Source organism: Pyrus communis, chromosome 15, assembly GCF_041283825.1.
Source record: "Pyrus communis isolate YQ-2024b chromosome 15, ASM4128382v1, whole genome shotgun sequence".
Lineage (NCBI taxonomy): Eukaryota > Viridiplantae > Streptophyta > Magnoliopsida > Rosales > Rosaceae > Pyrus > Pyrus communis.
In genome coordinates this window covers 42,096,288-42,121,105 of record NC_142579.1, presented here as the reverse complement: position 1 = coordinate 42,121,105, position 24,818 = coordinate 42,096,288, and the positions used below count along the sequence as shown (strand labels likewise).

Here is a 24,818-nt window from a genome sequence, read left to right as displayed (position 1 = left end):
TTTATGGAGGTATTTTCCTCCTCTCTTTTTTTTTCTCTCTCTAGGAGGTGTTTGGACGATGGTAGTTTTTTTAAAGGGTTGTTCGTATATCAAGTTATAAAATTATTTTGGATATAAAAGTTATAAAATTATAACCAAGAGTAATAGAAATGTACAAATGGTCTAAAGATAGACTAGATATCTCAAAAGTACTCGAGAAATTTGCAGAAACATGAGTTATAGTAATCACTTGTATTGGTGTTTCAAAGCAATATTAGTGTAGCAAAACCATTTGTATTGACGTTTGACTCATAATGAAAGTCTTGAGATACTTGAAGAATTTACTAACAAAGACACAAGTCAGATTTCTTTTTGGTTCTCTCTTTTCCTTTATTTATAAACCAGAGAAGAAGAATATCTGTTTTTCACCTTTCTATATTTTGGCAAAGGAACGGTGTTTTGGGTTTACAAGGTAGTGAGGGATTTGGATGTATAGTGATTTAGTCATGAAGGCGGTGCGGAACGGTTCGAGAAAAGAACTTACGTTAATTAGTTCCCAAAACCAGGGCTTGCCAATTAGCAATTTAGTATGCAAACGCTTAGACACACCTCAGAGAAGATTCATGTCGGATCTTTAACTCAAAAGACGAATTGTAATAGATGAATAATAGTCAGAAGGAAAATTTTAAGTTGTACAGAAACAAACTGAGTATGTCTTATTGAAATTTACTGACACGTTAGATGCTGAAACTTACTAACATGTAAGATAAGTGAGAAACTTGCTGATAGTTAAAAATTTGGATAAGAAAGTGTTTGGGATTTATGAAGTTTTTTCTTATCTATAGAGGTATTTGGATGATGTGTTATTTTTTAAAGGTTATAAAAATTGTTTCGGATATTAAATTTATACAATTATAACCCAAGAATAACAGAAAGGAATAAAAAGTGTAGATACAACAAGATTGATTAATAAGTTTTAGTATATCAGAACCATTTCTTGTGATAGTAGAGAGTCAAATTATATAACTAAGAAATACTTAAAGAATTTACTGATGCAGACACAACTTGAATTTTCATTTTTGTATTCTCTTTTTCTTTATTGATAAACAGATAAGAACTCTATTTTTTTTTTCTTCAATATTTTGCTAAAAAGAAAAGTGTTTTGGGTTTACTTGGAGATAAGACCATCTCCAACACATGAAATAAAACTTAAAATATAAGCTTTAAAATCCCCTCGAACTATCTTCAACCATTGGACTAAAATAAGCCCCGGGAAGAAAATATATCTCTAGGCTAGATTCCCCCAGGATTTAAATCTGACTTAAATTATTCTAGACCCACCAAACAGTCATATTTCAAACTTTTTTTTTTTGTTTTCTACATATAATCTAACGGATGTAATCAAATGAAATCAAATCTAATGGTAAAAAAAAGATTTGACGGCCCAAAATTAAATCTAACGTCTAAAATAATTTAAGAAAATTATTTAAATCAAATTTAACTTAAAACTTTATAAATACCTATATACTTGTATGATTTTTAATTACTTATCGGAATTTAAATATTAAAATGTTCATAAAAATAAATTAGGATAATCTACATAAATTTTATTTTCAAAAAAGTACCAAAAAAGAAAAAATAAATTAAAATCATTATTTAATAATCTCGGACTAAATTTTAAGTCATAAGGGTTGGAGAAAAAAAAAAACAATTTCTAGGTTATAATTTAAAATTTTCTAATTTAAATTTTTAAACTTTATCCTCAAGAGTTGGAGATAGTTTAAAAGAGATAGTTGGATGAACGTTGATTTACGAACGAAGGAACTGTTGGATTTAAGAAGCTACGTTAGTTCCCAAACCAGGGCTTGACAATTAGCATAGCATGCAAACCGCTTGATACGTGCTGCGTTTTGCTAAATCCCCATGACAGCAGAACAGATTCAATGGATGGATCAAATGAGTTTATGATCTGTGGGTCCCCTGCTGCGAGATTTCCGAAAAGGATAGGAAGCCCAGAGAGTGCAATGGATCGTACCAGCATATTGAATCACATTCATAGGGACTGATTCTCATTTCCGCAGTTCCATGTTCACACCGTGTCATTGTTGTTGTCCCGCAGTAAATCAAGACAACATGACATACACACGTATTCGCTTGTGGTTATCCAATATTTTCAAAACCTTGAAATTGTAAAATTAGAAAAATAAATAAATGATAAATTTTATTTGTCATAGGACTCTACGTAGAGTATATTGAAATCACTAATTAAACAACTTAAATCAGATTATCAAAAAATAATAGGAAAATAATAAAGAATAAACTCTGTCAGGATTCTACATACTGAACGTACACTAACATATCTGTCATTAACAAACCTTTAAAATCACAACAATTAAAATACAACTTAAATCAGATTACAAAAAATAATAGGAAAATAACAAAGAATAAACTCTGTCAGAATTCTAAGTACTGAACGTACACTGATATATCTGTCTTTAACAAGACCTTTAAAATTACAACAATTAAAATACACGTAACTAACAACTATCTCGAATCATTACATACACGCATGTTCATGTTATTGTCATGCAGTAAACTTCTGCATATACACATACTTTCTACTAATCTAATCATTTTAAATAACTTAAAATCACGAAAATTGAAATCGAAGTAAAAAAAAAAAAAAAACATATCAATTATAGGATAAACAAAAAACCAAATAATACATTGTATAAATCATAGAATTCTTCTTATGAATCATACATTAGCATCCGCTTTTAATAATTCTCAAAAGATAATTGTCACGACTCACATATAACATACATATAAACCTTCAAACATCACATGTTCTAGCACAAAAATACATATAAAATGTATGCATTTATCACCCTCTCATATCTCAATCATTACTCTTCATTTGGTATTACTAAAAGAAATTGAACCCTAATCTAACTCCTTTATCTATTTCAAATTTCGTCACTCTCACCACTTGTACTAATACACAAAACACTGGATTGAAGAATCAAAGGAAAAAAAGATTGCAATCGTGCCCTCATTATCGTGTGTTAATACATCTTCCGCATACATACACACTCAACTTCTTATGCTCAATGCAAACGTTTACTTTGATGCCTTTTCCTGCAAAAACCGATGGGAACATAGTGAAACTTTTGTTTAGCCTGTTGCCATTGTTACTACATATAACTAGGCAGGGGTTGCGGTGAATACACGAAATAATTTGTACAGCAAAAACTTAATATTTTATAGCTCAATCCTCCCGACCAAAAAAAATAAAAAATAAAAACACAACAACGTGGTACTCCATTTGATCGACCAAATCATAGTATAAGCAAGATTTTTTTTTTCACATGATCACAATTGAAAACAAATTTCATCTCTTTTTTGAAGGCTTAACCTACTAAAATAAGTAACTGGCCTCCATAAAAACTTGAATTACATCCAGAAACTTAAAATAACTTTCATCAGCATTATTATGATAACTTTCGTCAGTATTATTATAGTCTCATGATTATATTATTATTGCAGATTTGCAGTCTTACGACAACACACTCTTTCTTGTACTTATCTAAACATTTTTTAAATCATAAAAGTTGAAGGAATTTAAAGAAAATACGAAAAAAAATTAATAACAGAATGAATTTCAAAATATCACATCACTTTGAACAAACATACATCTAGTTGCATCAACTTTCCAAATACTGTCAGAACCCATTTGTCATGGCTCATATTACAGAAAGAAACAACACTGAGCATCAGGTTTTTAACAACTCTCAAAACTCACATATCATGACTAGTATAGAGATACAGACAAAATGATATCAATTCGTCATTCTTTGAGATCTCAATCATGAATCTTCATTTGTATTGAAAGAAACTAGACCCTAATATAGTTTTTTTTTTAGTCTGACTTCCGTCCTCTCTCACTACTTGAAACAAATCGAAGAACATTATCTCATTTAGGGAAGAACATTATCTCGTTTAGGGATTTAGGCATAAACGCAAAGCGAAAAAAAAAATAGATGTGTATTACACGAACTAATCAATGCACCTTCAGTACAGATCCTCTTGAAACTCATGGTCTCACTCTCACCGCTCGATTACAATGCTTTGTTTCAACCTCGACACTTGCACAGACCGGCTCCTTACCGCCTTCGGCATTTTGTTTAGGCTGCTGCTGTTGTTAATACACGGAACTAAGCATGATTAGTTTATGGAGTAACAGTGTCTCTCATTAAGAAGAGACTCTCACACTCAATTCCTATGCTTCGTTTATGCCTCGGCACTTTCGCAGACCTGCCCTTATCGCCTTCAACATTTCGTTTACTCTGATGCCTTTCCTGCAAAAACCAATGGCAAGACAGTGAAACTTTTGTTTACGCTGCCGCTGTTACTGCATAAACTAAGCAGGGACTGTTGTTACTACATAGAACTAGGCAGGGGTAGCTCCAATTAACTATAACGAGCTTTATAGATTTATGCAAAATAATCTGTCAAGCAATAACTTGATACTTCATGGCTCAACCCTCCCAACAAAAAAAGAAAGAATTCTACCAGATCGACGAAACCAGTGGAGAAAAAGTTAACACTAAAGAAACAGCAAAGAAGTTTATGCATAGAATTCAAGATAATAGAAAGAATGAAAAGAAATAGTGATGAACTTACAATACACTAACTCCTACAATAGCAAGGGGTCGTGGATAGTCCTCAATATCTTTATCCTTTCTGTCTTTGGTCGGAGCTTTTGATGAACTTACATCGGCATTCTCACCTTCAGGGACCGGCCGTTTAACTGCACCTGCAGTGCTCGTTTCTGGCTCAGAGGATGCTGTATCACAACCAAGCCTCATTATTTCTTCCGTCAAAGATGGAAGCCTGTCCTTTGCCTGAAATGAATATATATCTTAACATTAATAAAAAATGAAATTTAGGAGGATATGACAGTATCTTACAGAACCATGGTATTAGTGACAAACAAAGGATAGTGATCAGAATCAGGAAGCATTTTCACGCCAGAAAAGGAAATAAAAAGAGACACAAACCTGGGGAAGGTCAATTTTATTCAACACCACTATATATGGTCGTTCAAGGTAATCAGGATTATACATTCGCAATTCCTGAAAATTATAAAACTGGTAGTTAGCATCAGCTCAAACAACAGTCAGCTAGAACGACAGTGAGGTATCTGTTATGCACACTAACTTGTCAATCAAATACAGCACATGGATAAGGGGGCACATACTTCCTTGACAGTTCTGTAGTCATTCACAGGATCCTCAGCTGCTGCATCAACAACATGGACCAATAGCCGAGTCCGCCTCAGATGCCTCAAGAAATTGCGACCAAGACCCTAAGGGAGGATAGAGTTTGAATTAAGAGAGTTGGAGCTTTAGAATAAGTGAAGAAACATGATATCAAGCATTACCTTCCCAAGATGAGCACCTTCAATAAGACCAGGCAAATCTGCCAAAGTTGCTTCAGAAGAATACATCCCTGGCCCTAAACTTGGGTCACCATCAAGGCGTCCAAGGTTTGGCATTAAGGTTGTGAAAGGATAATCAGCAATATCAGGTCTTGCAAGTGTAGTGGCGGCCAAAAGGGTTGATTTTCCAGCATTTGGAAGGCCCTGCAACAAAAGCAGGAAACATTAGGAGTCTAAAGACCATACTAGCACCTTATATAAGTAGTCTTACTCCGTTTCTTTCTCGTTGAACCATGTAACACCAAAATTATAATCAAGAAAAAATTAAAACCTAACAAGGGATATTTGTTACATTTAGCCATTAACAACATCTACTGAAGGAGTCAGCAAGGTTTTCTCTTTGATTCTATTCAAAATTAATTTAATCAAAATATTTATTACTCGTTTTCTTGTGCATATAACTAAAAAGTTTTGAGATGTAACTTGCAAAAGTCTCTATTTAGATTTCCCTTCTCTCCAAAATTTGCTAACCAGTGTAAGGAACTGCTGAAGAAGCATTACCATAATACCAATAGTTAGGCATCAGCTAAACTGTGTCAAATTTTTTACAGTACAGCAAATCAAAACTGGAAACCAAATCCAATAAAGTACAATCTGGTCTGACAGATTTTGTGCTTAACATGGTGAGGTGGTGTTTCATTTTCGGAAAGCTAGGTACCAAGAATATCAGGTACCACCAGTTCCATTAACACCATGGCAATATGATAATTGAACTTCTAAGAGCAGAAGTTCAACCAGAAAAGCAACCCAATAGAGAAAAATACTTAAAAAATATAGAGCATGGGAAATCAATACTTACAACCAACCCATCAGCTCAACTGTGTCAAATTTTTCAGTAAATCAAAACTGAAACTAAATCCGATAAAGTACAATCTGGTCTGACAGATTTTGTGCTCAACATGGTGAGATGGTGTTTCTTTTTCGGCAAGCAAGGTAACAAGAACATCAGGTACCACCAGTTCCATTAACACCACGGCGATATGATAATTGAATATGATAAATGAACTTCTAAGAGCAGAACTTTGACCAGAAAAAGCAACCCCATAGAGAGAGATACTTTAAAAAATATAGAGCATGGGAAATCAATACTTACAACCAAACCAACGTCAGCAACAACTCGTAAGATCAACTCCAAACTAACCTCCTCTCCTGGTTGACCAACAGCTAAAACCTGAAACAATTCAAAAATTACTTACAAGCTGTTTTAAACGAAACACATATGACTGATTATTTTCGTTATTGGAAAATTTGTATTTTTCTACTCCATAGAAAAGTATACACTACAGTATTAGCACAATTTTACCTTATCACTATCATCTCTCATCACATTTGTGGTCAAAGCCATCACCTTTTTCTTGCTACGCTCCGGCGTTTCTACCAAGCTAATCTGCCACAAAAGTGGAAAAAATTAAAATGTGAACTGCAGATTAGCACTGACATAATCTGCTGCACAACAGCCTTGACAAGTTAGATGATACGAAATTTTGGGGCTATCACTCAATCTGTAAGAAGCAGGTTGTCTCACCCCTCCTTGTCCGCCCCTCGCTACAAGAATTTTGTCCCCTGGCCGTGCTAGATCAGCCAACAAGGTTCCTCGCTTACGCTTCACTACCGTACCTATAGCACAAATACATAAATTATAATAAGCATCCTACCACATTATCATCAGCGGTTACGCCATTGAGGGAAAAACTCCCAATTCATCACATCCACTGCAATAAATCATAACAAAAGAACACAAAACAATCTACAAACCCGGCGGCACAGGAATACGCAGAGCCGGAGCAGAAAGTCCATCGTGCAACTGGGATGTCAAGACCCCCATTGCAGCCACATTTCCACCGCGTTTTGCATTGAACCGGCTTTTCGCGTGAAATTCCAACAACGAATCTTTACCCTCATCAGCATAAATCACAACATCACCTCCATGGCCACCCACAGGAAGAACAAGGGCCCCACCAAAATCCCTTTTCAGCAAGCTCTTCCTCCTCAGCTTCTCCTTCTCATGCTTCCCCTGCGGCGGCTTGCTGGGAGGTCTCTGGTTCGGCATGGCGAGGACCGCGCCGTGGCCTCCGTCGCCGGAACGAACGGTGATGATCACCTGATCAAAGTACTTGTGAGGTTCCTTGATTAAAGTATTGGGTTTTTGAGCAGAAGATAACTCCTTGGCTCTGGTGCTAATTCGGCAGCTTACTGATAAGAATCTGACATTTTTGGACTTGTTCGAGTCCTGCTCACACCTACATGTAAAACACCATCGAAATTACTGTCTGCTTAGTTGCTGCATTTAAGCGTTTAGTACCGGGGGAGAAGATTTTACAGATTTGTCGGGAAACCCTAATGTTCAGAGGTTACCTTTGGGGGAAAACGGTGCCGTAGAAGGAGGATTTGTGGCGGAAGAGGTAGGAAGTTGACGGTGGCGGGGAGATGAGAGACGCCATATCCGAATGGAGAAGCAGCTCGAGTGAGGGAGGGAGCGAGGGAGACAAACGGTCCAACGGACGAAGCCGAGGGCTGGCGGGACTTATAGTTTCTAACCCCAGTCCATTACTGCTTTATGGTATTTCAAAGCCCAAATAAATGGCGCGACTATTCTTTTGCAACTTTTTAACTTTTAAGCCCAAATAGATGCATTCCACTTTCAATTGGTTATGAGTTTCCCAATTTTCGACACGTGTTTGTTACTCTATAGTACGATTTAGTGACTTTTTCTTTTACTTATATATAAGAGATCTGAGATTAAAATCTTTTGACGTTTTCTACACGTATTAAATTTTCATTTAGCATTGTGGTCTGAAGACATTTTCTTCACTTATAAGATCTTAAATTTGAATTCCTAAAATGACGAGTTCGATAATAATGATATATATCATCATCGCTAACGGAAAAATGTGACAAATTTGACGAAGAAAGCAATCGAAATAAGAACATTAATTCATGTGGCTTTAGGGTTAAACCTCGAATCAATTTGAACCCAATAATCAAACAACTTCACTCGAGGAAGAGCTAACTGGATTTTACAAGTGCTCTACTCAAAATCTGACATTGTAATTTACAGATAGATTACACAAGTTTGCAAGTCTTAAAATAAGCACCATAACATATGCAAGCCTTGCATTAATGCCTAAGCGAAAACCAATTGGCACATACCCCATCCGAGTTTTCTACGTTCATCCCCTTCGATTACTACTTTCTATACATGAAATAATGTATGACACCAAACCCACATGTGCCGACGTGGTCGGAAGCAAACTAGGCAAACTGTAGTATATGAGAATTCAACAACCGCCAATCATCCCCATCCGGTGCTGCTCCAAAAGTTTCATCCATTTAGCTTCTAAGAAAATCATTCAGAGAAAATGGGGGGTTCCCATTCTGCAAAACCAAGTAGTAAGAGAGTGAGTAACGCAATCTTGCAACGCGCTACACATTTCACTTATCCTAGCAACTAATTAGTTGTTCATCCTTAGTATGTGCATATTGCTTTAACACGGATGTTTTTAGACCTCTGCAATCCCAACAAGAATATAGCACTTGGATATAGACCAAATAATCTAGTCAGTTTTTAAAATTTTGGGATAAGCATGAAATTCTGCAAACCTAATGAAATTCCGATAGTGAAAATCGGGATTGAATTTACCCAAATTCAGCCTCGAGAACTGACACAAAAATAAAAATTAACTAACTGCATGTTACCTTGGCATTATCTTCACTCATGCATTGTCTAACTACAGTGGTCTGTTGTATTAGCCTTTCCATTGCAGAATAATTGGGCAGGTTCGAATGCTCTGAGCCATGCAACACAATGAAACAAGACATTAATGACTGTTTCAAAGACATTTATAATCAAAGAAAATAAGTATATGAGATAGGCACGGTACAGTTATCTCTGCAAAGGATCGAAACATATATGATACACAGAAGTAAGGAGAAATTTGGGAAACAAACCAAGAACTGCTCGATTCAAACTATCTGCAACTTGCTGCCGATACTCAAAGCTAAGCAAATGAAACATAGGAGACTTCTCCGGTTCTTTATAAGCAAGCAGAGCCATGAAGTCCTGAAGCAATACCAAACTTTGAGTTTCATACCAACAGGAATAAACATACACAAAACATAAGCATATACTTATAAAGGAATATTTAGGAGTTTGAAGCATACTTCAAGCTTTGTGACGTATTTTTCCACCTTCCCAAAGGGGGTCAACTTGTTCTGGGCAAATTCCAAAGCTTCTGTGCTGCTAAAGAAATAAAGAATTAAAATAGCACGACAGGCACAACTAACAAGGTGTCATTGTAATTTTGCTCACCATTTTTTAGCGCAAACAAGTTCAACAAAGTGCAGGCTCAGAAGGTCAAAATGCAAGTCTTTGTTTTTCTCCACTAAGTCAGGTGCCAACTCTTCCGTCAGTTCAATCGCCTTAAGAGCTTCCCCTTCCACTGCACATTGAAAAATCCCTGAAGACAACAAAACATACATTTGGCATCGTCACTGATCAACCACTCCAATATTATCCCCAATAGCAATACAACAGCTTTCAATATGAAGGGTCCCTTTGGAAAAAAATCTTGGTTCTCCGGATTCCCGGGTGGTTTGGGTGTTTTAACCTTTAGATCTTGATTTTTGTATTTTCAAACAAAGATCTTACGAATAAAACACCCGGAGCACCGGATAAGCCAGAGTACCTTAGAAAGTCCCTCCATTTGGAGCTGCTTCTGTAAGAATCACTCCTGCTCATAGTACTTTTGCTGTACTTTCATGTATTATAAACACGTTCAAACTTCTATGCTTCTTAAAGAAGCTTCTCTAGAAAACGCTTTTGTAACCCAAAATCACTTTTTAAGTTCTTCTAACAACAATAATCAAAAGCGCTTTTAGTTGGTAGTACATGCTTTTGGAATCCTAAAAACCAATCCCCAACAGCCCGAACCATTCGATACAATGTGTTCAATCATTATATGATAGTAAAGTCGACATCATTGCAAACCTACTATTTCTTTTCTCCATATCCTCAACGCAGTCGGCAGGCTGCTTCGTCCCCGTCGAAGCAACAAACGACTCCACAGTTTCTTTATAGCAGTTATGCACAAGGTATGACAAAACAATATTGTGGATATCATTGTCATTGATAGCCTGCTAATAAAACATCAAATTAAAATCAACGAAATGCAGCAAGCCCTAATTACAAAATCAACGAGTCAATGGCTAAAATCAATGAAATTGAGCACTAATTAGATAATTATTGTACAATCCCAGGGATTTGAAGTGAAATAAGGTTGTGGAAATTGCAGTAATTGGAGAAAATAAGAACAGAAAACTGGAAACTTACAACATGATTGAAGTGACGAGGATCGACGTCCATGATTCGCCGCGTTCTGAAATCCTACAGTGCGGAATGAGGCTGAGGAACTGAGGCGGGTGCGGCTGAGGAACAGAGACGGTCCGACACAACGAACGATTGTACGTATCGGCTGGCGAATCCGAGTCAGTTCGAATCACTGGAGATAGTGATCCGATCTCTATCTGTAGTATTCACCGTGTCGTTAGGTTCTTGTACAGGTGCCTTTACGTGTCTTCTTTAAAATGTGGGGAAAACTTGTGTCGATCAGCCAATAATTGATGCCACGTCGTCGTTTAATTGCACTCACAAATAGAGAGAATGGTTCTAATTAAGCAAGAGGAATGCTATTCAGTATTCATACCATGTTTTTATACTTTATTTTCAGCTACATTAGGTGGTATTTGATGTGGATATCCATAACATTTGAATTAATCAGATTTTAAAATTTAATACATTATTTAATAAACTAATAATTAAGAAAAACTAATTAATTAAATGATGATTATAGTACACGATGAGTTTTTCTCCTTCCTCTCCTTGGGTTTTGCAAATTTTTCAAATGATGTGGTTGTCCACATCAGATGCCACCTAAGGTGGTATAGAAATGTGATATAAAAACTTGGTATGAATAACATTACTCACTAAGTAATAAAAAAGAGTAATGTTTGAGAGACTAAAGTTGTAGATTAAATTTTGAAAACTAAAGAACATAGAAGTTGATGATTGATTTGTTACTTAAGTGTTACCCAATCGAAAAATATCATTATTATGAACTATAAAAAGTATAAACAATATTTTTATCATCAATAACATGTGATTTATTTTATTGTGGGTTCAGAACTCTATACTTAAATGTTAAGGTGAGTGCTCTTAATAAATACAAGCATAAGCATTTGTCCATATTAAATGGTCTAATATAAGTCTACACAATAACAACAAAATCTTGTACCACTAAGAATTCAACTATATGAATACTAAAACACCATTACGCTCGATTTTGGGCAATTTTCTCTTAGCTCCAAGTAATCAAAAAATATCAATACTATGAACTATAAAGTATAAACAATATTTCCATCATCAATAACATGTGATTTGTTTTGTTGGTAATAGCTTTTTTTATTTTTTATTGTGGGATCGGAACTCGATACCTAAGCAAAAAAATGAGTATTGTTGGTCGACCGAGATACTAGCATTATGCATTTTCTCTTCAACAACAAAAATATTTTACTCCCCTCTAAGTGGGTTAGCTGTGTGAATCTTTAAACGTCATTACGCTCGATTTTGCGCAAAGTATTATATTAACTTTAAGTACTCCATGTTTTTTTCTTAAAAGCCACTTTTCAAGTTTTCTGAGGTCTCTCTCTACTCATTTTGCATTGAGTCATCTATCCCATAATCGTATTTTCTAATCAAAATATATGTAGATGTTCAGTTCACATATTGAAACCAAACTTAGCCGATTTTCTCTCACCTTTAACCGATTTTTTCTATCTGTAAATAAGAGTCGAGGCCCTCCTGATCGTCGACAAAGTTCGTTGTATGCAAAAGGTGGGATAACAGTTGGTTTCATCGTTAATGCTTCGTATCCGACAATGACCGGGCAAAACCCTCCTCTTCCCCCCACCTCCGACCCCGGGCCCGACCAAATGTGACCTCTTTACGCACAGCGCAGCAGGGCAAACGTGCTGTTGTGCCAAGAGGTTTCTCGGAATATGGTTTGCTTGGAGATGCTGTGAGTTGAACTCCGCTGTTCGTTGCAAGGACGACAGCCACTGCTGCCCCCATGATCACCCCATCTGTGATGCAGAAAGGGCGCTCTGCCTCGAGGTTTGTATGAATCTTTCCCCGTAAAACATGGGAAAATGATTTCCTCACAATCATTACCATCATTGCTTAATTTTTCTGATTATTAATACGTGATTGTCAAATTGGGCACTCGTCAAATTAGGCACTCGTTTGATAACCATTTCGTTTTAGAATTTCAAATTTGTCAACTGAGAAATGAATTTGGAGATCAACACATATGGATCCCATATAAAGTTATGCCGTATTTGCAAATTGAACTTCTAAATTAAGAATATATCTAAAAAATCTACAAAATGGGAAAATGCAACAGTGGTATATTCCGATACCTCAATCCGAATTTCCGTTCAATTTTCACACCGACGGGAAGACGTCTTTGACGGCGGAGGCTGCCGTCAAGTAATTAAGTGTGTTCCTCAGCGTCTCCTTCTCTCTCTTCAACCGCGCCGCCGTGTCCTCCAATTCCAGCAACGCCTGCTGCTCTCTCGGCGCCCCTTCAAAAGTGCTCCCAACAAAAAACGAAAATAGCGTCGGAAATAGGTTCCGCCGCAGGTCCTGCACATCCTTCTCCGGCTTCCCGCCCAACCGATTCGACAACCGAATCACATCCTTCATATGCGACTCGACCTCGTTCGCCAGCGCTTCCAGGTCGTCCTCGCCGTCGCTCGACGGCCGGTCTTCAAGCCACTTGACCTCCGCCACCAGGTAGGGTTTGGTACGGACTAGGTCGGTGATGCGAAACCGCTCCTGGCCCTTGCAGATGAGGAAGAACCGGTCGTCGACAAGGCGCTCGTGCTTGACGACCTCGCCGATGCAGCCGACGTCGGCGGTACCGGAGACGGTGTCGCTGTAAATTACGCCGAAGCGGAGATCGGACTGGAGGAGGGAGTGCATCATCATGCGGTAGCGGAACTCGAATATCTGGAGGGGGAGGATGGCGCCCGGGAAGAGGACGAGGGGCAAGGGGAAAATGGGGAGCTCGACGACGTCCCCTGATTTGGGCTGATTGGTGGGGTGGCGCTCAGAGAATGAGGATGCTGTGCATTGGAGGGATCCGGGTAGTTGGCGGCGGCGGTGGAGGCGGGGGGAGAGGATATTAGGGTTAGGGTTTAAGCGGGAGGGGAGGGGATTGGGGTTGAAGGTGGGTTTATGGGGGAGGGAGGAGGAGGAAGAGGAGGGGATGAGCTGAGGGAGAGCCATTGGAGCGGCGTTGGGATGAGGAGGAGAGGGAAAGCGAGTTAGAATGCCATGTTGGTGGAGGGAAGAGAGCGAGAGTAAGAGTGACCAGTTCTTTCTGTTTTTCTGTTTCTCTCCCTCTAAATTTTGAGAAAATGTGGCAAAATCTGGTGGTTTTAAGGAGGCGAGAGGAGATGTGGATAATATGGAGATAGAAAGGGCAAAATGTCAGTCAACTTAGCAAATACCCATTTGGTCTATTTGGTAAGAAGGAAATACATGTAACAAGTTTATAGTTATGATTCGTTATCCTTTTTAAATGATTGAAAAGGTTTTTGTAGAAAATAATATTGAATTTTAAAAGCATTCTGTATTTTTGTAGGAAATACTTTAAATGTTATTTTAAGATCACTTGCATTTTACAAAAAATTAGATTAAAAAACATATTCATAAAAAACACTTTAAATCATTTTAAAAATATTTCAAATGAGTCTTATATTCTTTTCGTCACATAATAATGTTATTAAAGTAAAACATCTTGGTGATAATAAACTCATGTAATGTAATTTGTTCTTATCGTTTGGTAGGTGGCAAAGGATTTGGAAATATGGGGAGTGTTTGGATGTGGTTTTAGATTTTCCCACGTGGAAGTTGGGCTGATGATTTCTGTGGTTTGGGTTGGTCTATCATTTTCATTCAACGCAAAAAAATCTTCAAAAACCATTTTTATTTGTCTTCATTTTCATCCAATAGTGTGGATATTGTTAGGATAATGATTTTGCCAACTCTCATTTTCCAATCTTCTTTTGTTGTTGTTTCTTAATTCTTTATTAATTTCTTCTCTCACCGGTTTAAAAAAAAAAATACAAAAAGAACTAAAAAGAAGAAAATGAAGGGCATTAACTCTATTAATATTCAAAATAAACAAAATGCCGCTGTTGTTTAATTCTATTTATTTATGTTGAAGTTTATCGACGTTTAAGAATTTAATTTACAAAATATAATTATAAATTTAGTTTTTCTAACCGTTATCTATCAACATGGTTGGCTTGGGCCCATTGCCTAAATGGCAAAAACGACGTTTTTCTAACAATTATCTATCAACATGGTTGGCTTGGGCCCATTGCCTAAATGGCAAAAACGACGTATTTCGTGAAAGGTAGAAGAAAAGAAGATCACTAGTTTGAAATGTGAATTTGAAGATAATAAATTAGTAAAGTATTTTTTTCAACAAACAATAAAATAATCACTAACACTAAATTCATCTAAATTAGAAAGAGAAGAGATTCAGAGCTACAAATTACTTGCTGTTAATGAAAAAAGATTGAGAAATGCCTCGTTTAAATCACTCAAGGCGGCGAGCCCCATCTACAACCGCGTGGAGGAGATTCCTATTTGGGCCTGTGTCCAGGTTCATTTGGACCACATAATACATTACGTCACTGCGTATGCGTACAGAGACCACCACGTACGCTGTTCCCATTATGGCATTTCCGCAATTAAATCGAAAAATTAACCCTTTTGCTTAAGATCGGCAGCCTCTATATATATGCGGAGCCCCCACACCATATTCCCAAATATCGCAAAGAAAATCGTGCTCTGAAAATCCAAGATTTATTGAAAGAAAGCGAAGAAGAAGAAGAAGAAAATGGCGGAAGAAAAAGTGATCGCCTGCCACTCTGTCGCCGCCTGGACCGAGCACCTCGAGAAGAGCAATGTCGACAAGAAACTGGTTTTTTTCTTTCTTCTCACAGACTTCATTTTTTTTTCAATTTGCATTCTTTCTTGAATAAGTTAAATTAAAATTTTAATTTTGTGTTGTATTTTGCGATCAGATTTTTTGTATTTTCTTGTTGGCCGTATTGAATTTTTGGGTAGAATTTTAGGGCAATTTTTTTGAAGAAAATGCTAGCTTTTGTCCCTGAACTTTTGTCTGATTGGAGATTTAATCTGAATTTCATATGGCTTGTATATTGCTTAACCAATTTGATATGTAAATTTGGTGCGTGCTGTAAAAGCTGGGGGTTGGTTTGGTCGATTTTGGGTCCCGTATTGACCTGTTTGCAGGAAAATATATGATAAAAACTTCTCGTCTTGTCGCCAAGTTTTTAGCCATGTTGGGTTCGAATGTATGCAATTATTTTCTCAGCTTTTCATGATTGATTGCTTTAAGCGACCGCGTATGAGGTTGATTTCATGTTTTCTGTATACAATGTTTAGCGAATTAAGATCACTAATTTGGGCTATGTTTCAATAGATTGTGGTCGACTTCACGGCTACATGGTGTGGACCTTGCCGGTTCATTGCACCCATCTTCGCGGAGTTGGCTAGGAAGAACCCGGAAGTGACATTCCTAAAGGTGGACGTGGATGAGCTGAAGACTGTTACCGAGGAGTGGGGCGTGGAGGCAATGCCGACCTTCTTGTTCCTCAAGGAAGGCAAGGTTGTTGACAAGGTTGTGGGTGCTAAGAAAGAAGAGTTACAGCTCAAAGTTGTGAAGCATGCCGCTCCAGCTGATGTCGCAACTGCTTCTGCTTAGCTTTTCGCACTCACTTTCGAGAATATGAACCTCCTACTGTGTTTTACTAGTTGTTTATAACTTTTATGGGTTCCTGAAGACATGAATGTTTTATATATATATATATATATATATGATTACATGTACCCATATGATGCCTTGAATCTACTATCTACGAATAAGAATTTCAATGATAAGATGTTATGATATATTTCAGGGTAAATTGCACAGAACTACCTTAACTATTGGATCATTAACAGTTTCATACCTCGTCTTTAAAAAGTTTCAATGTCATACCATATCTTCGAATTTGTTGCAATCTCATACCTTTTGTCTGTCAATTCCTCTGTTAATTGTTGACGAGACACACTTTCTATTAAAAAACTAATAAAATATTATTAAAAACTAAAAAAAATCATTTAGTATTTTTTAAATATTAAAATAATAATTAATTAAAGAAAAGTTATTTATTTATTTTTTTTAAAAACCCCAAGTTCGTCTTCCCACCCCCTGCAACCTAGAAAGAAAGAAGAAGAAGAAAACAAAAAAAAACTCGTCTTCATCTTCCCAGACCCCCTCTTCCCTGCAACCCACCCCTTTCTTCCTCCTCCTTTCTTCCCATTCCCTCCTCCTCTGCATCCACTACTTGCAACCCTGAAGAAGAAAAAAATAATAAAATTTAAAAAAAAAAAAAAAAAACCATCTTCATCTTCCTCGACCTCCCTTTCCTTGCAACCCAGATCCCGTCTTCCGCCGATTCCACGGGTGGAGAAATTGGGCACAGAGAAAATGGGAGGAATGGGTGTGGATTTAAAGAGTGGGGTGGGGTAGAGGAGGGAAGAGGGTGGGTGCGGAGGAGGAGGGAAGGGGAAGACAGGAGGGGGAAGAAAGAGGTGGGTTGTAGGGAATGGGGGATCAGGGAAGATGAAGATGGATTTTTTTTTTTTCCCTTTTTCTTTCTGGGTTGCAAGGGGGGGGGGGAGGGGAAGACAAACTTGGGTTTTTTTTTTCCAAATAACTTTTTTAAAATTAATTATTATTTTAATATTTAAAAAATATTAAATGATTTTTTTTTTAGTTTTTAATAATATTTTATTATTTCTTAAATAGAAAGTGTGTCACGTCAACATTTAACAGAGGAATTGACAAACAACTGACAGAAGGTATGACATTGCAACAAATTCGAAGATACGGTATGACATTAAAATTTTTTAAATACGAGGTATGAAACTGTTAATGATCCAATAGTTTAGGTAGTTTTGTGGAATTTACCCTATATTTCATGCCAATTGGAATTGAGTTCTCGCGATACGTGAAATATTAAGTAATGTTGTATATCTTTATTCTTTTGATATTAGTTTTTAATGATATTTGAAGTAAAAATAGCAAATTCTTTATTCAAAATATCAATTTACAAAGAGTCGAGGTCAGAGAACCTTAGGGTCCCATTTTGAAGGCTCACCTAAGGCCCCCAAATTCTCAAGACTGGTCATGTCTTACCATTTATTCATACCATCTCTCTTATGAAAATAAGATCCACATGGTGTACTCTATTCTTATTAAAGCGTTGACACAAATAGTGTAAAACTACCTTCAAGGAAATATTTGTTGGGCTTTAATCAATTTATGGAGGTGAGCCCCCATCTACAACCGCGAGGAATGTATCCCATTTGGGCCTCGTCCAGATTCATTCGGCCAGACCTGCCCTCACTACGTGACAAAATACATTACGTCACTGCGGATGGTATGCGCGCGCGCACACCGTTACCAGCACAAACGTTATTCAAACATAATGGCATTACTGCAATTAAATCAATTATTAAGCCCTTTTAGTTAAGATCGGCATCCCGCCATATATATATATATACACACGCGGAGGCCCGATCTCGTTCCCAAATCATCGCAAAATAAAAATGGAGCTCGGAACGACTTTAGATTTATGGAAAGAAAGCGGAGAAGAAGAAAATGGCGGAGGGAAAAGTGATCGCCTGCCACTCAGTCGCCGCCTGGACCGAGCACCTCGAGAAGAGCCACGTCGACAAGAAACTGGTATTTTTTTTCTTCTCACGCACTTCAATTTTTTCCCTTTTGCATTTTTTGTCGAATAAAGTTTAATTTTAGTATTCTGCTGTTTTGTGATGTATTATTGAATGATTGTAATTTGTGATCAAATTTTTTTACTTTCTTGTTCGCCGTATTGGATTTGTGGCTAGAATTTTAGTGCAAAATTTTAAAAGAGAAAATTGTAGCTTTGGGGCCTAAACTTTGGTCTAATTGAAGATTTGGTCCTTGGATGATAGAGGTGGCAAATCAATTTATTGGATTGTTAACGGGCACCGATAAGAATCATTAACAACCCAATGGGTTGATTCGCCACTTCTACAGTTCTATTGGATGGTACTGGTCCTTAAAGTTTAGTCTAACCAAAGCACCATTGCTCCAATTCGACTAAAGATGATGGACCAATTCTCCTATTTTCTCTTTTCCAATTCATGCACAAGAATCATGAATGGGGTGTATGGCAGATTACCGTTGGAATTTTGTTACGTATGGCTTGTACATTGCTTAGCCGATTAGATATGTAAATTTGGTGCCTTTTGTAATAGCTGGTGGTTGATGTGGTCGATTTTGTGTCCTGGATTGCCCTGTTTGCAAGGAAATATATGATGCAAACTTCTCGTATTGTCGACGAGTTTTAACCATGTTGGGTTCGAATGTATACGATTATTTTCTCAGTGATTCCTCTGTGGAGAATGAAAATGTCGTCTTTTCGTGATTGATTGCTTTAAGCGACCGTGGTTGATTTCATGTAATCTTTATTTAATGTTTAGCGAAGTAAGTTCACTAATTTGGTCTATATTTCAATAGATCGTGGTCGACTTCACAGCTCCATGGTGTGGACCTTGCCGGTTCATTGCACCCATATTCGCGGAGTTGGCTAGGAAGAGCCCGGAAGTGACATTCCTAAAGGTGGGACGTGGATGAGCTGAAGACTGTTACGGAGGAGTGGGGCGTGGAGGCAATGCCGACCTTCTTGTTCCTCAAGGAAGGCAAGATAGTTGACAAGGTTGTGGGTGCTAAGAAAGAAGAGTTACAGCTCAAAGTTGTGAAGCATGCCGCTCCAGCTGATGTCGCAACTGCTTCTGCCTAACTTTCGCACTCTCTTTCGAGAATATGAACCTCCTACTGTGCTTTACTAGTTGTTTATAACTTTTATGGGTTTCTGAAGACATGAATGTTTTATATATATGACCGCTTGTACCCATATGATGCCTCTTGGCTGCTATCTATGAATGCTTTTATTTCAATTGAATTGAGATTTCGCGACGAATTGGAAACTTTCGTATTTGCATTGACATAATTTCGAATTCTTGTTAAGTGTCGGGATTGCCCATATACTGGGGAATGGGGGAGCCATAAACCAAACTAAAGGCAAAAGCACTTGCCTGTACCTAACAAACTACTTAAAGGCAAAAGCACTTGTCTGTACCTAACAAACTACTTAAAGGCAAAAGCACTTGCCCGTACTTGAACAACAACCTACTTAAGGCAAAAGCAAAAGCACTTCGCCTGTACTAGCAAACTACTGTGCCCTATCAACTTGTGAAACCAAACACTTTAATGCCTTTATCTGTCTTGATTCTTTTGCTTCATAGCTTGCATGGTGTTCATATTCTGTTATCTGTGTTTTGAAGTTTTTCTCCTCGAATTGGGTTGATTGGTTGTAATTTCCGTCGAACAAACAGCTTCAACTGATAGCCGTTTGAGTACATTCGGACATGGATCTGTCTTGAAAATGCTATTGGTTACAGCAACCGAGCAACTCTCGCGGCTGATACAATTCTGCAAGATATGTTAAGTTGTTAACAGATTATGTGGAAGGACAAGAAAATATAAGAACAGGAAAGATTATGGAGAGGGGGTAATGCCTTCTCCACCACGGCGTGTGAGTTTGTCGCGTGACACGTTCCTTGCTGGAAACTCCCACAAGTTCCAGTAGGAGTTCCGAAACTTGCAAACTTAATGCTCGAGATAGACTGCCCCGGTGCACACTGCAGATGAACCTGTGCTTGGTGAAGCGTTTTAGAATTTTCATTGCCCTCAACATCAAAATTTTCGACATTTGGGTGGTTCTCATGTAAGTCACCACAAACACCGGTCACTGATCTTTTCACAAGGGTAATCTTCGATGGATCTCCGCCTAGTTCCTCAAACACTACCACCAAATTTTGCGTCGGCTTTAACCATGAACGAGGAACATGATACCATTGTTGAGTTGGTTGGCCACAGCCAAGTTGACATTCCGTGGGACGGAATGTCCCAATGTAACTGCACGAACTGCAGTCACCTTTGGCATAAGCCATCCAGTATCTACCGATGCTCTGCCCATTGATCCATACTTGTCCCTTTCCCATGCTACTCATGTCCAACGCCAATGGCTCATTTCCTCCGGGTGCATTGAAATAAGCCTGCACAATCCAAGACAACGTTTAATTTAGCCTCCAAAGCTTACTGCCTGACTAGTTTTCATCACTATCTCGAAATCCTTACCTTGTACCATTTCAACATCTGCTTGGCTTGGGTAGCTAGTGACCCCCGGATCCAATCAACTGATGAGGCTCCGTTTGGAGAGACTAAATTCATTTCTTCTCCCTTAAGGCCGACCTGTTTGAAAGATTTTACTATGAGATTCAAACCTCAGCGAAAAGTAGAGAGGGTGAGAGTAACAAGTAACAGAGATGTATTTTTGGGAGGTTGTCTGACCTTGTAGAACCACTTCTGCGACGTTAAGTCTTTCTTTCCGTGGCCAAGACCATCCAGAAAAACCGGACCTTGGATTCCTGTTTTCCATGACTCATAATGCAACCCAACATTCTTCAACACCGAAACAAAAAGTTTATCAGTAACCAAGTTCATTAACGGGCATCATCGTTGAGTTTACGTGCACAATTTTACATTCGGAGTCAATGAGCTATGAGTAAGACACTAACTGGTAATCCAACAGCTATGCTGAGCAGTGCAATTCTGTTTATTCCAGCACGGAGGTTGACTGGTTCAGCAAATGTGAATTGCCTCTGCTCCCTAGTTCCAAACGCCGAACCTATAAAAAATTATGATAATGTTTTTGTTCTAGTCAAGAGTAAATTCCTGCTCGCTGTCAGAAAACAAAAATTTCACAGCATACCTGAATACTGTCCGTTGACGAAGACATGGAGGGCATGACCAGCTGACTGCACAGTAAGAGTAGGCTTTTTTCCTCCGCCGAGGTCTGATGAACTGATGTCAACACTGAATAGCATGCAAACCGAGATGTCAAGTATGACGTAGATTAAGAAACAATTTTTGAAAGAAAGGATTGTAAGGCTGCTCACTTCGTCATGTACCACAGATAGTCACTAGTATCTCTAGTAACATTTATCTGCTCTAGAAGTCCAACAGCCGGTATGCTTGACCCATCGTTTAGAGAAGAGATATCTTCATCGTAAGTCTGCCATGAAAACAACGGACTGTTCGTCGGGATCATCTGCACGTGTGACGTTTGAACTCCCACCTTGATGAAAAGCCAGTTGTATCAATAACTTGAGATACAGAGATACAAATTTATGGATAAAAGGACTTGCAATACAAGCGCCAACATCTTTACTTACCTTTGCGGTGTTGAATACTTCATTCCTGCAATCAGGAAGGATGCTAACAGACCAAGGAGGCAAATCATAGTGCAAGTTATTGAAATTCACTCTTGCTCCTGTTGAATGGAAGTTTGAGAGAAACGCTGCGCATCTTTTTGGTCCTGAATTGAATACATAAGCCTGGAAGATAACCGAGACATGAACAGATTTTTCCGTAAGGTTGATAATGTAGTAGAGATCGTCCAATTGAAGAAATATGTGCATTCAAGAAGCCAAACCTGATGATAGGCTCCTAGTGAAGTGACGGTAGGCTCTGAAGAGAGTAAAGAATGTTCACATAGCTTGATAGCCTTGTGAAGCTCCTTCAGATGACCATATTTAGGTTCTCGGATCAAACCTAAAAACAGTTGAGGGGTGATGTAAGAGCTCAAGACAGAAATCGAAATTCACTGTATTTTGAATTTTCATCGAAAATGTTTAGACTTTCATGCTAAATTTGTACCATATTCATCAATGGGAGCATCATAGTCGTAACTGGTTGTAATGAAGGGGCCTCCAGCTGTTCGTCCGAAGTTTGTTCCTCCATGATACTGTCATAAACCACAAATGGCGAAACTCAAATTTTGAGCCGGCACATATTAGTCTTTTAAAACTTGGAACTGACGGACAAGGAAACTAACCATGTAGTAATTCACATATGAGCCACCCTTCTGTATGAATCGACCAACTGCGAATGCTAAATCTTGGACAGGTCGATGGTGAATTGTGCCACCAAATTCTGTAAACCTAATAACATTTTGTTGCATTGAATTAGAAGAATGAACATGAATACATCCAAATTCCGACCATGGGTTAAGATCGACTTACCAGCCGCTCCAAGCTTCCGTCCACATGGCAGGCTTGTAAGGTTTGTTGGGAGTGAATCCATCACAGTAAAAACCGTTGCATGCATTTATCTGTAACCAAGACATAATCAGTACAATAACATTGAGCGAGGACTATAGGTATCAGGGTTATCCAATCCAATCCAATCCTAGCACACCAAGAAAACCAAAGAGAACAAGATGGCTAACCATAGGGTCTGGGGCATCGTCTTCCTTGCACATTACCCATGGGACTCCGGTATCCAATCCAACCGCCATTTGAGCAGCCCAGTTAATGTAGTTATGGCCAGCAGCTCCCAATGCCTTGCTCTCCGGTCCATACTCATTCTCAATCTGCACCACACAAAGTTCAAACATTGAATCGAACAAGTTCATCAATGAATTCAAACATTTCGATAAAATGTACTCGAATTCCAGCAGATCAAATTGACCAAAACTGAATACATTACCTGGGAAAGGATGATAGGACCACCTTGTGATGCAAATAGCTTCTCATCTTTCATCATCTGGACAATCTTCTGGGTGAACCCTTGCATTGCCATCTTCAACCAAAAAGCAAAACAAAGAATGAAGTTTCAAAGTTTTTTCATTTTACAAAGCAATATTCTAAACTACTGTAGAATCTACAAGAAGGGGACGACGAGCACATTGCTTTAACCAACTGACCTAACCCGCGTCTACTAGATCCATGAGCTCTACAGTTAACCCTCTAATTTCATCACATTCCAACAAAATCTAGAGCTTTCAGTAGAAATTTTCAGGAAGAAAAATACCTTAAATGGCCCATTATCTGTCCTGAAACTGATGCCGGGTACATATTTCAGCCAAACAGGAAATCCTCTGCACAAAATGGAGTCAAACTTTAAGCACCCAAGTTTCAGATAACAAAATAAATGAATAAATAAATAAATATCAGAAAAACTAAAATAAATAAATACTTCTGAAATTTGAAGCATTTACTCCTCACTGTATCAGACAGAACGCAGATATAAGTATAACTATAGCAAAAAAAATATAACAAAATAAATAAATAAATAAATAATGAATGGGAAAGTACGGTACCCAAAATTCCACTCTGCACAAACATAAGGCCCAATGCGCAGATGAAGAAGGAGCCCTGCTTTCTCTACTGTCTTTATGAACCCTACTAGATCGTATCTCCCCTCAAAATAATACTGAGATACAAAAAAAATAAAAATTCAAGAAACTTAAATAATTTTGAGTGAAAAATTAACAGGACTAGTAGTAAAATTAAATAGTACATTGCCAGGAGAAGGTTCATGTCCGTTCCAGAAAACGTAGGTGTCGATAACATCCAAGCCTCCATCTTTTGCCTTCTGTATGAGGCCTTCCCACATCTGCAGCAAAACCCAATTCATGATTTGTCAAACATGCACAAAAAATATCACAAAAATCACGTTTTTATGATTTTGGGATGGTGAAACAACGGCAAGTGATTTCCGCATACGATATTTTTTGTCCATGCACAGTACTATATTCTTGAATTTTAATGAAATATTAAAAGAGAATCGAGCGAAAAATAAACAGTAGCGTGCATAATGAGAAAAAAAAAACATGCGGAAATCATTTTTCAGACAAAAAAATGAGAGAGAGAGAGAGAGAGAGAGAGAGAGAGATACTTCAGGGGTGCTTCTGGGATAATGAATGGATCCAGAAATGAGTAATCTTCTCTGGCCATCGATGAGAATGGCCTTCTTGTCGTAGGTGACGGTGGTGCAGTGGATGAGCTCAGAACCCAAGAACAATGCCATCGACATGAACAAGACTAAGAGCTTGGAAACCGAGTGAGTTCCCATCTCTGAGAAGTGAGAATGTTGGAGGGAAATCTAGAAAATGTGTATATGTGTGTGTGGAAACTGGAAAGGTGAGAGAGAAGGTCTGAGTTTAAATTCTGAATTCTGGTCCATAAAACTCTGCAGTGACAGGATGACATTGACAGCAACACTGAGGTTTTGGTTTCGATTGT

General features: G+C 38.0%; 5 protein-coding genes and 1 pseudogene across 9 annotated transcripts; 2 read left to right on the top strand and 4 right to left on the bottom strand.

Moving 5' to 3' along the window:
* Positions 1–3,622: 3,622 nt before the first annotated feature.
* On the bottom strand, positions 3,623–8,080 carry LOC137742273 (putative GTP-binding protein OBGC2). The gene is made up of 10 exons (XM_068482101.2): positions 7,835–8,080; positions 7,235–7,719; positions 7,005–7,096; positions 6,783–6,866; positions 6,573–6,650; positions 5,423–5,623; positions 5,240–5,347; positions 5,040–5,114; positions 4,663–4,883; positions 3,623–4,337 (listed from the first exon to the last, which is right to left on the bottom strand). Exons 1-10 carry the CDS (start codon positions 7,918–7,920, stop codon positions 4,259–4,261), a joined length of 1,509 nt encoding a protein of 502 aa, XP_068338202.1. The 5' UTR covers positions 7,921–8,080; the 3' UTR covers positions 3,623–4,258.
* Positions 8,081–8,395: 315 nt separating this feature from the next.
* Positions 8,396–11,146, bottom strand: LOC137746042 (uncharacterized). 4 transcript variants are annotated; one of them, XM_068486096.2, is made up of 7 exons: positions 10,809–11,146; positions 10,471–10,615; positions 9,789–9,936; positions 9,641–9,719; positions 9,428–9,539; positions 9,176–9,267; positions 8,396–8,854 (listed from the first exon to the last, which is right to left on the bottom strand). In XM_068486096.2, the coding sequence occupies exons 1-7, from the start codon at positions 10,839–10,841 to the stop codon at positions 8,810–8,812; spliced, it is 654 nt and encodes a 217-aa protein (XP_068342197.1). In that variant the 5' UTR covers positions 10,842–11,146; the 3' UTR covers positions 8,396–8,809. The 4 variants fall into 4 exon arrangements, with proteins under 4 accessions (XP_068342197.1, XP_068342211.1, XP_068342220.1 ...); XM_068486110.2 differs by having other exon boundaries at positions 10,471–10,612; positions 10,809–11,086; XM_068486119.2 differs by having other exon boundaries at positions 9,641–9,716; positions 10,471–10,612; positions 10,809–11,086.
* A 1,680-nt stretch (positions 11,147–12,826) lies between these two features.
* On the bottom strand, positions 12,827–13,990 carry LOC137748247 (uncharacterized). Its single transcript, XM_068488371.2, has one exon. The coding sequence runs from the start codon at positions 13,821–13,823 to the stop codon at positions 12,978–12,980; it is 846 nt and encodes a 281-aa protein (XP_068344472.1). The 5' UTR covers positions 13,824–13,990; the 3' UTR covers positions 12,827–12,977.
* Positions 13,991–15,365: 1,375 nt separating this feature from the next.
* Positions 15,366–16,570, top strand: LOC137743869 (thioredoxin H1). Its single transcript, XM_068483804.2, has 2 exons — positions 15,366–15,531; positions 16,057–16,570. Exons 1-2 carry the CDS (start codon positions 15,448–15,450, stop codon positions 16,336–16,338), a joined length of 366 nt encoding a protein of 121 aa, XP_068339905.1. The 5' UTR covers positions 15,366–15,447; the 3' UTR covers positions 16,339–16,570.
* A 1,605-nt stretch (positions 16,571–18,175) lies between these two features.
* Positions 18,176–19,648, top strand: LOC137732431 (thioredoxin H1-like; annotated as a pseudogene). The gene is made up of 2 exons (XR_015956913.1): positions 18,176–18,366; positions 19,186–19,648. The product of XR_015956913.1 is annotated as a thioredoxin H1-like (transcript).
* LOC137732420 (beta-galactosidase 5) lies at positions 19,647–24,818 on the bottom strand. Its single transcript, XM_068471733.2, has 18 exons — positions 24,472–24,818; positions 24,094–24,189; positions 23,894–24,006; positions 23,605–23,671; positions 23,281–23,373; positions 23,021–23,164; positions 22,815–22,903; positions 22,628–22,733; positions 22,450–22,537; positions 22,226–22,344; positions 21,966–22,127; positions 21,690–21,868; positions 21,503–21,606; positions 21,309–21,418; positions 21,082–21,192; positions 20,869–20,982; positions 20,247–20,786; positions 19,647–20,160 (listed from the first exon to the last, which is right to left on the bottom strand). The coding sequence occupies exons 1-18, from the start codon at positions 24,646–24,648 to the stop codon at positions 19,996–19,998; spliced, it is 2,577 nt and encodes an 858-aa protein (XP_068327834.1). The 5' UTR covers positions 24,649–24,818; the 3' UTR covers positions 19,647–19,995.

Coding starts and splice junctions, on each gene's coding strand:
- LOC137742273 (XM_068482101.2), bottom strand. CDS start 7,920: ATGGCGTCTCTCATCTCCCCGCCACCGTCAACTTCCTACCTCTTCCGC. Junction 6,867..7,004: donor CGAGGGGCGGACAAGGAGGG/GTGAGACAACCT, acceptor CTTTTGTGGCAG/ATTAGCTTGGTAGAAACGCC. Junction 5,115..5,239: donor ACTACAGAACTGTCAAGGAA/GTATGTGCCCCC, acceptor TATAATTTTCAG/GAATTGCGAATGTATAATCC.
- LOC137746042 (XM_068486096.2), bottom strand. CDS start 10,841: ATGGACGTCGATCCTCGTCACTTCAATCATGTT. Junction 9,720..9,788: donor CTTGTTTGCGCTAAAAAATG/GTGAGCAAAATT, acceptor TTATTTCTTTAG/CAGCACAGAAGCTTTGGAAT. Junction 8,855..9,175: donor TGAGTGAAGATAATGCCAAG/GTAACATGCAGT, acceptor TTGGTTTTGCAG/AATGGGAACCCCCCATTTTC.
- LOC137748247 (XM_068488371.2), bottom strand. CDS start 13,823: ATGGCTCTCCCTCAGCTCATCCCCTCCTCTTCCTCCTCCTCCCTCCCC.
- LOC137743869 (XM_068483804.2), top strand. CDS start 15,448: ATGGCGGAAGAAAAAGTGATCGCCTGCCACTCTGTCGCCGCCTGGACC. Junction 15,532..16,056: donor GCAATGTCGACAAGAAACTG/GTTTTTTTCTTT, acceptor ATGTTTCAATAG/ATTGTGGTCGACTTCACGGC.
- LOC137732420 (XM_068471733.2), bottom strand. CDS start 24,648: ATGGGAACTCACTCGGTTTCCAAGCTCTTAGTCTTGTTCATGTCGATG. Junction 22,904..23,020: donor ACGATGCCCCAGACCCTATG/GTTAGCCATCTT, acceptor TCTTGGTTACAG/ATAAATGCATGCAACGGTTT. Junction 20,787..20,868: donor AGATGTTGAAATGGTACAAG/GTAAGGATTTCG, acceptor TGGATTGTGCAG/GCTTATTTCAATGCACCCGG.